General features: G+C 49.5%; 1 protein-coding gene and 1 long non-coding RNA gene across 3 annotated transcripts; one reads left to right on the forward strand and one right to left on the reverse strand.

Annotated features, from left to right (window-relative positions):
- Positions 1-378: 378 nt before the first annotated feature.
- LOC127927530 (endonuclease III-like protein 1) lies at positions 379-10,167 on the reverse strand. The gene is made up of 6 exons (XM_052513996.1): positions 9,465-10,167; positions 8,849-9,120; positions 3,942-4,112; positions 2,696-2,855; positions 1,167-1,272; positions 379-1,002 (listed from the first exon to the last, which is right to left on the reverse strand). The coding sequence occupies exons 1-6, from the start codon at positions 9,715-9,717 to the stop codon at positions 588-590; spliced, it is 1,377 nt and encodes a 458-aa protein (XP_052369956.1). The 5' UTR covers positions 9,718-10,167; the 3' UTR covers positions 379-587.
- On the forward strand, positions 5,867-8,343 carry LOC127927531 (uncharacterized). 2 transcript variants are annotated; one of them, XR_008127912.1, is made up of 5 exons: positions 5,867-5,990; positions 6,043-6,109; positions 6,560-6,607; positions 6,825-6,963; positions 7,720-8,343. It is a non-coding gene; the product is annotated as an uncharacterized LOC127927531 (long non-coding RNA). The 2 variants fall into 2 exon arrangements; XR_008127911.1 differs by lacking the exon at positions 6,560-6,607 and having other exon boundaries at positions 5,914-6,109; positions 6,801-6,963.
- Positions 10,168-11,022: the final 855 nt, after the last annotated feature.

Below are 11,022 nucleotides of genomic sequence, written 5' to 3' on the forward strand. Positions count from 1 at the left end.
TCACCAAACCACCCTGTCGTCTCCTGGGGAACTCAATCACTTGTGGCTGAGTAACAGGGTGTTTTGCACTTGCATTGTTAATTCCAAATGGACCTCAAACCCCCTACACATCTTAGTCACTCTGGTATATCTGCTAGGATTGTCAGTGGTATTGTAGGTAGCCTAGTGGTTAGGGTGTTGGGCCAGTGATCAAATCCCAGAGATCACAAGAATCTGTCGTTCTGCCCCTGAACAAGGCAGTTCCTCGGCTGTCATTGTAAATAAGAATTTGTTCTTAACTGACTTGCCTAGTTCAAGGATAAATAAGTTGTCAGGTTGCTATGTTTTGGGAACAAAACATTAAGTGACGATTATTGTATTGGACAATATACAAATGTGTTTGAGATCATTTGAGAAATTATTTTATTGAGAATGTATTTATTAGAAGTAAAAAATCTAAATGTAAAGATTTGAAGGTGTAGTTTTGGGGTGTTGTGAGAAAAAAAGAGTCACAGAAATTCAGTCCAAAAATGGTCTCCCCGCTAAAAAGTTAATACCACTGGGCTAGTAGGAGTTACCACCATATCTCTAGTAGCGCTCATTTCAAATCAGTCAGGGGAAGTGACAAGAGCACACTTTGGGAGGAAGGAGAGAGAATTGGGACACGGTCCCGACGTTTCTAAAGGGATGCTACCCTCTTCTGTCGTATCATGTAGAGAAGGTTTTGGCTTTCGACTTCCTCTTTCTGGGCAGCGGAGGGGAGAGGGTAGTAGCCAGAGGTTCCTCTGATCGGTGTGGCTGAGGAGGGGGTGGTAACCCCAAACCAAGAGAACCAGGCTCCAGCTTGACCCTGGAGGTCTTGGGGAGCGAGGTGACCCAGCTTTAGGCCTCTTGGCTGGGGAGGCTTGGTGGGCAGAGGGGCAGCTGTGCTGGTTCAGACACACGGAGCAGAGAGGATTGACAGGTAGACACACCTGTTGACCAAACCCCACCAGCAACCAGTTGATCTCACTCCATAGATCCCTGTGTCGGGAAAGAGAGGAAGATCAATCCCCATCTCAGTCTTCATCAAAATCATGGACAGAAATCACAAGGCAAAATGTTTCTCTTTCCTGCTGTAAGGGATCTGATTGGTCAGTGACTGGTTAACGAGTGACCTGCTGGGGTAGAGGAAGTGGTGATGTCACCTTGGTAACCAGTCTTCCAGGGCCTTGCGTGTCTCCTCTGGGTTCTTGGTCCCACCTCTCGTCCATCCCAGCCGGTTGGAGATACGGTGGACGTGTGTGTCCACTCCTACTCACACACACAAACAATAAAACTATCCCATAAGACGCCCACAATACAATCCAATAGAACTACAACTCTGCACAACATCAGACATCACATCACAACATGCAGACTAGAGTATGGGATTTGTAGTCAGAAATGTACATACTTAGATTGGAGTCATCAACTTGTTTTTCAACCACTCTACAAATTTCTTAACTAACTAGAGTTTTGGCAAGTTGGTTGGGACATTGTGTGCATGACAAGTCATTTTTCCAACAATTGTTTACAGACAGATTATTTCACTTAGTTCACTGTATCACAATTCCAGTGGGTCAGAAGTTTACATACACTAACTTGACTACGCCTTGAAACAGCTTGGAAAATTCCAGAAAATGTCATGGCTTTAGAAGCTTCCGATATGCTAATTGACATTATTTGAGTCAATTGGAGGTGTACCTGTGGATGTATTTCAAGGCCTACCTTCAAACTCAGTGCCTCTTTGCTTGACATCAGGGGAAAATCAAAATAAATCAGCAAAGACCTCAGAAAAGAGTTGTAGACCTCCACAAGTCTGGTTCATCCTTGGGAGCAATTTCCAGACACCTGAAGGTACCAGGTTCATCTGCACAAACAATAGTACGCAGGTATAAACACCATCATCTGATGAAACAAAAATATAACTGTTTGGCCAAAATGACCATCGTTATGTTTTGAGGAAAAAGGGGAGGCTTGCAAGCCAAAGAACATCAGAACCGTGAAGCTCGGAGGGGGCAGCATCATGTTGTGGGGGTGCTTTCCTGCAGGAGGGACAGGTGCACTTCACAAAATAGATGGCATCATGAGGATGGAAAATTATGTGGATATATTGAAGCAACATCTCAAAGATATCAGTCAGGAAGTTAAAGCTTGGTCACAAATGGGTCTTCCAAATGGACACTGACCCCAAGCAAAAAAGTTGTGGCAAAATGGCTTAAGGACAACAAAGTCAAGGTATTGGAGTGGCCATCACAAAGCCTTGACCTCAATCCTATAGAAAATGTGAGGGCAGAACTGAAAAAGCGTCTGCAAGCAAGGAGGCCTACAAACCTGACTCCGTTACACCAGCTCTGTCAGCAGGAATGGGCCAAAATTCACCCAACTTATTGTGGGAAGCTTGTTGAAGGCTACCTGAAATTTTTGACCCAAGTTAAACAATTAAAAGGCAATGCTACCAAATACTAATTGAGTGTATGTAAACTTCTGACCCACTGGGAATGCGATGAAAGAAATAAAACCTCTACTATTATTCTGACATTTCACATTCTTAAAATAAAGTGGTGATCGTAACTGACCTAAAATAGGGAATTTTGACTAGGATTAAATGTCAGAAATTGTGAAAAACTTTAAATGTATTTGGCTAAGGCGTATGTAAACTTCCGACTTCAAACTGTATATGAGCCATACCTACCTATGCCAGAGACCTGGTGCCAGGCGATGTCCATGGCCAGGTGAGCCATCTTGGGTCCTACTCCAGGTAGTCGTACCAGGCCCTCCACTGTGTTAGGGATGTCCCCTCTAAACTCCCTCTGGAGCATCACTGATGTCTGCTTCAGGTACTTCACCTTGGTCTGGGGGGTAGGAGAGAAGACATGTCAAGGTTTTATTCATAAGTATTCACACCCCTTGACTTGTTCCACATGGTACAGCCTGAATTTAAAATGGATTACATTGAGATTTGTCACTGGCCTACCCACAATACCCCATAATGTGGGATGTTTTTATTATTTTACAAATTAACTAATAAAAAGCTGAAATGTCTTGAATAAAGTATTCAACCGTTGTGGCTAAATAATTTCAGGCGGAAATATTTGCTTAACAAGTTGCATTGACTCGCTCTGTGTGCAATAATAGTGTTTAACATAACTTTTGAATGACTGCCTCATCTCTGTACCCCACACATAGAATTATCTGTAAGGTCCCTCAGTCAAGTAGTGAATTTCAAACAGATTCAACCACAAAAACTAGGGAGGTTTTCCAATGGCTCATAAAGTAGAGCAGATGAGTTGGTAGATGGGTAAAAATGAAAAGCAGATATTGAATATCTCTTTCAACATTAAGTTATTAATTACACTTTGGATGGTGTGTCGATACACCCAGTCACTACAAAGATACAGGCGTCCTTCCCAACTCAGTTGCCAGAGAGGAAGGAAACTGCTCAGGGATTTCACCATGAGACAACTGGTGACTAAGTTTAATGGCTGTGATAAAACACTGAGGATGGATCAACAACATTGTAGTTACTCCACAATACTAACATATATGACCAAGTGAAAAGAAGGAAGTCTGTACAGAATACAAATACTCCAGAACATACATCCTGTTTGCAACAAGTCACTAAAGTAATACTGCAAAAAATGTGTCAAAGCAATATATTTTTTTGTCTTGAATACAAAGTGTTGTATTGGATTTGCCTCAAACATATTACGGATTACCAATCTCCATATTTTAAAGGATAGTGGTGGCTGCATCATGTTATGGGTATGCTTTTAATTGTGAAGGACAGGAGCGTTTTCAGGATAAAATAAACAGAATGGAGCTAAGCACAGGCAAAATCCTGGAGGAAAACCTGCTTCAGTATGCTTTCAAAAAAACAAACAAACAAAAAAGTCAAGGGGTGTGAATACTTTGTGAAGGCAGTGTATAGTGTGCGTTACCCTCCAAAAGCCGACAGGGTAGATGAGTTGTCCCAGTGTGTCATCGTCAGTGTTGACTATGTTGTCCACTGTACAGCCATGAGCCCTGAGTCTCTGCAGAGCCGCACTGGTCACCTGGTCCCTTGTCTGGCTTGACAACATCAGAGACACCAGCACCTGGTAACGTCGCACCTGGTGGAAGAGATGAGGAGGAGGGGAGAGAGATGAATCACACTTCATCATCTGGCCATCCCGATCGATGAATCTGGGTTGGGCGGATGCCAGGAAAACACTACCTGCCCCAATGCATAGTGCCAACTGTAAAGTTTGGTGGAGGAAGAATAACGGTCTGGGGCTGTTTTTAATGGATCGGGCCCCTTAGTTCCAGTGAAGGGAAATCTTAACTCTACAGCATACAATGACATTCTAGACGATTCTGTGCTTCCAACTTTATAAAATGCCCATGATTTTGGAATGAGATGTTCAATGAGCAGGTGTCCACATACAATGAGCAGGTGTCCACATACAATGAGCAGGTGTCCACATACAATAAGCAGGTGTCCACATACAATAAGCAGGTGTCCACATACATTACATAACCAAAAGTATCTCCTTGCTAGTATGCCTCTTATGCACTGCCTTGTGTCAAAATGGAGTGTTCAGTAGGCGTACACTGTTTCTAAAGAGGTCTCAGAATGAGGTTGACTCATCACTCCTGGTGGGAGAACAGGTGTGCATAGCTAACATGTCACGTAACATCTAACTTTTATATCCTTGTCTGTCATGGTGGTAAAGCCTGATTGAACTGGCCTCTTGAAAACAGCTTGGGATGTATTAATTAGTCGCACACTGTAGCAAAAAGTTTTCCAACTGCAGCGAAATCAAGTGTTTCTATTGGACAAGTCCTGCCTAGTTCTGTTTGGTTCCTAATGAATACACCCCAGCTAGCTAGCTCGGCCCATCGCCCATCTCCAACACTTTTGCACTGTTTGTTTCGTAAGCTCATAACAAATCATATCCAGTGACATAACTGCAGTTCCACATCCTCCTTTTATAGTGCTGGATGTGTTTCACCTTTATCCTGGAACATAAATCAGATCGACAGCCTTCTGACCCTGCTCTGTAGAACCCCTCCACCTCTAATGGGCACTCTGCTGTTCTGTGTATTCTACTGTTCTACCTGCAGGGTTCATCTAGTGGTGGAACCCTGCTACTACCTCTGTGTGTTCTACTGTTCTACCTGCAGGGTTCATCTAGTGGTGGAACCCTGCTAATACCTCTGTGTATTCTACTGTTCTACCTGCAGGGTTCATCTAGTGGTGGAACCCCCTGTTCTACTGTTCTACCTGCAGGGTTCATCTAGTGTTGCTACTGTTCTACTGTTCTACCTGCAGGGTTCATCTAGTGGTGGAACCCTGCTACTACCTCTGTGTTCTACTGTTCTACCTGCAGGGTTCATCTAGTGGTGGAACCCTGCTACTACCTCTGTGTGTTCTACTGTTCTACCTGCAGGGTTCATCTAGTGGTGGAACCCTGCTACTACCTCTGTGTGTTCTACTGTTCTACCTGCAGGGTTCATCTAGTTCAAGTCTCTACCCCCAGGTGTAGATCAGGTCTCTACCCCCCAGGTGTAGATCAGGTCTCTACCCCCAGGTGTAGATCAGGTCTCTACCCCCAGGTGTAGATCAGGTCTCTACCCCCGGTGTAGATCAGGTCTCTACCCCCAGGTGTAGATCAGGTCTCTACCCCCAGGTGTAGATCAGGTCTCTACCCCCAGGTGTAGATCAGGTCTCTACCCCCAGGTGTAGATCAGGTCTCTCCCCCCAGGTGTAGATCAGGTCTCTACCCCCCAGGTGTAGATCAGGTCTCTACCCCCAGGTGTAGATCAGGTCTCTCCCCCCAGGTGTAGATCAGGTCTCTCCACCCCAGGTGTAGATCAGGTCTCTCCACCCCAGGTGTAGATCAGGTCTCTCCACCCCAGGTGTAGATCAGGTCTCTCCACCCCAGGTGTAGATCAGGTCTCTCCACCCCAGGTGTAGATCAGGTCTCTCCACCCCAGGTGTAGATCAGGTCTCTCCACCCCAGGTGTAGACCAGGTCTCTCCACCCCAGGTGTAGACCAGGTCTCTCCACCCCAGGTGTAGATCAGGTCTCTCCACCCCAGGTGTAGATCAGGTCTCTACCCCCCAGGTGTAGATCAGGTCTCTACCCCCAGGTGTAGATCAGGTCTCTACCCCCAGGTGTAGATCAGGTCTCTCCACCCCAGGTGTAGATCAGGTCTCTACCCCCAGGTGTAGATCAGGTCTCTCTACCCCCAGGTGTAGATCAGGTCTCTCCACCCCAGGTGTAGATCAGGTCTCTCCACCCCAGGTGTAGATCAGGTCTCTACCCCCAGGTGTAGATCAGGTCTCTACCCCCAGGTGTAGATCAGGTCTCTACCCCCAGGTGTAGATCAGGTCTCTACCCCCAGGTGTAGATCAGGTCTCCACCCCAGGTGTAGATCAGGTCTCCACCCCAGGTGTAGATCAGGTCTCCACCCCAGGTGTAGATCAGGTCTCTACCCCAGGTGTAGATCAGGTCTCCACCCCAGGTGTAGATCAGGTCTCTACCCCCAGGTGTAGATCAGGTCTCTACCCCCAGGTGTAGATCAGGTCTCCGCCCCAGGTGTAGATCAGGTCTCTACCCCAGGTGTAGATCAGGTCTCCACCCCAGGTGTAGATCAGGTCTCCGCCCCAGGTGTAGATCAGGTCTCCGCCCCAGGTGTAGATCAGGTCTCCACCCCAGGTGTAGATCAGGTCTCCACCCCAGGTGTAGATCAGGTCTCCACCCCAGGTGTAGATCAGGTCTCTACCCCAGGTGTAGATCAGGTCTCTACCCCCAGGTGTAGATCAGGTCTCCGCCCCAGGTGTAGATCAGGTCTCCACCCCAGGTGAATGCCAGGTCAGAGACGACGAACAGGTAACCGTTGAGCTCCCTCTGCCCGGCAGGGTGGACTGAAGACAACCTCTGTGAAGCAGGAGAAGGCTAGGGCGAACTTGGGGAAGGTGAGGGGCGGGAACTTGGGGAAGGTGAGGGGCGAACTCGGGGAAGGTGAGGGCGAACTCGGGGAAGGTGAAGGTCGGGGGAAGGTGAGGGGCGTCGGGGAAGGTGAGGGGAACTCGGGGAAGGTGAGGGGAACTCGGGGGAAGGTGAGGGGGCGAACTCGGGGAAGGTGATCGGGGGAAGGTGAGGGGGACTCGGGGAAGGTGAGGGCGAACTCGGGGAAGGTGACTTGGGGAAGGTGAGGGGGCGAACTTGGGGAAGGTGAGGGCGAACTTCCCGGGGGAAGGTGAGGGGTCGGGGAAGGGCGACCCGGGGAAGGTGAACTCGGGGGAAGGTGAGGGCGAACTCGGGGAAGGTGAGGGCGACTCGGGGAAGGTGAGGGCGAACAGGTAACTCGGGGAAGGTGAGGGCGTTGGGGAAGGTGAGGGCCTCGGGGAAGGTGAGGGGGGGAAGGTGAGGGCGAACTCGGGGAAGGTGAGGGGCGAACTCGGGGGAAGGTGAGGGGCGAACTCGGGGAAGGTGAGGGGAACTCGGGGAAGGTGAGGGCGGGGAAGGTGAGGGCGAACTCCTTGGGGAAGGTGAGGGCGAACTCGGGGAAGGTGAGGGCGAACTCGGGGGAAGGTGAGGGCGGAACTCGGGGAAGGTGAGGGGAACTCGGGAAGGTGAGGGGCGAACTCGGGGGAAGGTGAGGGCGAACTCGGGGAAGGTGAGGGCGAACTCGGGGGAAGGTGAGGGCGTACTTGGGGAAGATGGGGAAGGTGAGGGCGCGGGAGAGGGAGGAGCCAAGGCAGGAAGCGGTCTCTTGGTAGGTCACGGCACGGAGCAGGGGGTAGCAGGGCTGGTCCACCTCTGACCCGGAGAGGATGAGGGAGCGGAGGCAGTGGCCAGGGTGTAGGTGGGGAGGTAAGAGGGGAGAGGAGGGGAGAGGAAGGAAGGTGGGGATGTAAGAGGGGTAGAGAGGAGGGGAGCGGAAGGAAGGTGGGGATGTAAGAGGGGTAGAGAGGAGGGGAGCGGAAGGAAGGTGGGGAGGTAAGAGGGGGAGAGAGGAGGGGAGAGGAAGGAAGGTGGGGAGGTAAGAGGGGGAGAGAGGAGGGGAGCGGAAGGAAGGTGGGGATGTAAGAGGGGGAGAGAGGAGGGGAGCGGAAGGAAGGTGGGGAGGTAAGAGGGGGAGAGGAGGGGAGAGGAAGGAAGGTGGGGATGTAAGAGGGGGAGAGAGGAGGGGAGCGGAAGGAAGGTGGGGAGGTAAGAGGGGGAGAGAGGAGGGGAGAGGAAGGAAGGTGGGGATGTAAGAGGGGGAGAGAGGAGGGGAGCGGAAGGAAGGTGGGGATGTAAGAGGGGGAGAGAGGAGGGGAGCGGAAGGAAGGTGGGGATGTAAGAGGGGGAGAGAGGAGGGGGAGGAAGGAAGGTGGGGATGTAAGAGGGGGAGAGAGGAGGGGAGCGGAAGGAAGGTGGGGAGGTAAGAGGGGGGGAGAGAGGAGGGGAGAGGAAGGAAGGTGGGGAGGTAAGAGGGGGAGAGAGGAGGGGAGAGGAAGGAAGGTGGGGAGGTAAGAGGGGTAGAGAGGAGGGGAGAGGAAGGAAGGTGGGGATGTAAGAGGGGGAGAGAGGAGGGGAGCGGAAGGAAGGTGGGGAGGTAAGAGGGGGAGAGAGGAGGGGGAGGAAGGAAGGTGGGGAGGTAAGAGGGGGGAGAGAGGAGGGGAGAGGAAGGAAGGTGGGGAGGTAAGAGGGGTAGAGAGGAGGGGAGAGGAAGGAAGGTGGGGAGGTAAGAGGGGTAGAGAGGAGGGGAGAGGAAGGAAGGTGGGGAGGTAAGAGGGGAGAGAGAGGAGAGGAGGGATGTACGGTAGTGGGGGTGTACGACAGAGAAACAGAAACCAGTGGGGTCTCACCCACCTCATCAGGGGCGTGTGTGTCGTAGCATTTCTCCGCCCCCATGAGGTCAACAGGCGCGTCCCTGGCGCTCCTCATCTGACGCACATGACCCAGCTGCTTGCTCCAATCAGGAGGCTCCCAGTGTTTAGGCTCCTCCTTCCCATCATATTCCACCTTCACCTGGCCCCGCCTCCTACGCAGGATGGGTGCCAGTGGTAACAGGGACAGGGCTTTGTCTGGCTCAGCTTGTGATTGGCCGATGGATGACCGACGGAACCTAGAGGAACCAATATCTGCAAGGTAAAGTAGGGGCGGGGAGAGATGTTGAGTGATGAGGTGTGCTGAACATTCTGAGGCACAAAGAAATGATGTCACATTCTTCATGTACAGAACAACTGAACATACAGGAAGTAGTAGACGTCATCGTCACCTGTGTCAAAGATTAATTAGGGGCGTATTCAGACTGTGTGCATATAGCCAGGCCAAAGGCTCTCTTTCTCTGAAGACTGTCGTCATCTCTTAGTTGTTGTTTTAGGCTACAGCTTGTCCCATCTGAAAGTCCCTCAATCATGCAGCAAGACATTGCTTCAGTTTGTAAATGTCAGAAGGGCAATGTTGTGATAAAACGGATTCATACCTGAAGCGTCTCGTCCCAAACTCTGATTTGATACGCTCGAATCTTCTTCCTCCTGTTTCACGTGCGCCCTCAACACTCTCCTCTCCATCCTAGTTTTTAACGTCGTGGCTAAACCGGCACGGGGCACGGTCTTGTTACCGCTCGGAGTGATGACCGCGGTACTCTCAACGAAATAAGGCGAGGTCATTTTGAAACAGTGGAAAGCATAGGATACCGTTGTGCTGCAAGTGGGACGGACCGTGGCTAACAACATTAGCTTGTTAGCTATTTTAGTGATAAAATACAATCTGGTTAGCTAGCTAAAACACATGTATATAAAAGTTTTGGTAACATTTTCCAAGTACTATTGATGGATATTGAAACGTGACCTACTAGGGTTGTTGATTTAATTTTCAAACGACAGGCACGTTAAGAATAGCTAGAACATTAAACAAATGTTACATTTTTAACTCGACACCTCTTGCTATGTCGAGCAATGTTTTTAGTAGGAACTACATTTCCCATCAACTCCCGCGACAAAACGTGTTTTTATAGGAAGTGCCCGACAGTCCATCCGGTTGTCGAGTGGGGGACTGATCTGACTTGGGGAAAGCTTTTGAAATATTGGGATAAACAAATTCTAAATGCATGAATTTGTCTTGCTCGGTATTTTGTCCACCTGCCAGCCTCGCGTGAATGACGCCAGAAACGCATCTAGATCGATAGAAGGTATGAACTTCCGTTGTTTTTAAAGCCATAGGTCTGGAACGAAAACAAGCAGATAGCTAGTCAACAATATCTATTTATTAGTGCTTGTTTGTGTCGCTCTTTCTCTCTCCCTGTCCGCTATTTTGTCAGCTGTTCCGGACTAATGTTGAACATACACGAATGGGCACCTGACCGGGTACTGTTGTTACATCTAAAACAGAACTAGATAACATTAGTTAGCTGTCGTTGTTCACTCAGGTTTCTCTCTGCTTGACAGGGAGAATTATTTCAACATTCTCCTGGCTTGTTTCGTGGTACAGTCTCTCTCCCCCCAGCTAGAACTCAATAGCTGATTGTCGCTGATCCCGAGGTTGTAGGTACTACTGACTAACTACTGAAGTATGGCCCAATTGCGTCCCAAATGGCTCTATATTCTATATGTAGTGATTGTGCCATTTGGGGCGTAATTCTATATTAGCACGGACACACAAACTACCACTTTCCCGTGACTATAACAGAGTGCTGGCTGCTTTCTGTACAAGCGGTTATTATTCGCTTTATGTAACAACACCGTTATGAATATCATATCAAAGGCCCTTTAGGATGTGCAGAGGAATGGAATGGTTCTAGGGCAATTGTTTGCTGTCTGATGTGCTCCTAACCCCTAGCTCCTATCCCCTAGACCCTAACCCCTAGCTCCTAACCCCTAACTCGCTTTGCAAGATGCATGTGGTGTGAGTCTGGACGTGCTCCTAACCCCTAGCTCCTAACCCCCCTAACCCCTCGCTTTGCAAGATGCATGCTTTGCAAGATGAGTCCGGTGAGTCCTAACCCCTAGCTCCTAACCCCTAGCTCCTAACCCCTAGCTCCT

This window comes from Oncorhynchus keta, unplaced genomic scaffold (assembly GCF_023373465.1).
Source record: "Oncorhynchus keta strain PuntledgeMale-10-30-2019 unplaced genomic scaffold, Oket_V2 Un_scaffold_1494_pilon_pilon, whole genome shotgun sequence".
NCBI classification, from domain to species: Eukaryota; Metazoa; Chordata; class Actinopteri; order Salmoniformes; family Salmonidae; genus Oncorhynchus; species Oncorhynchus keta.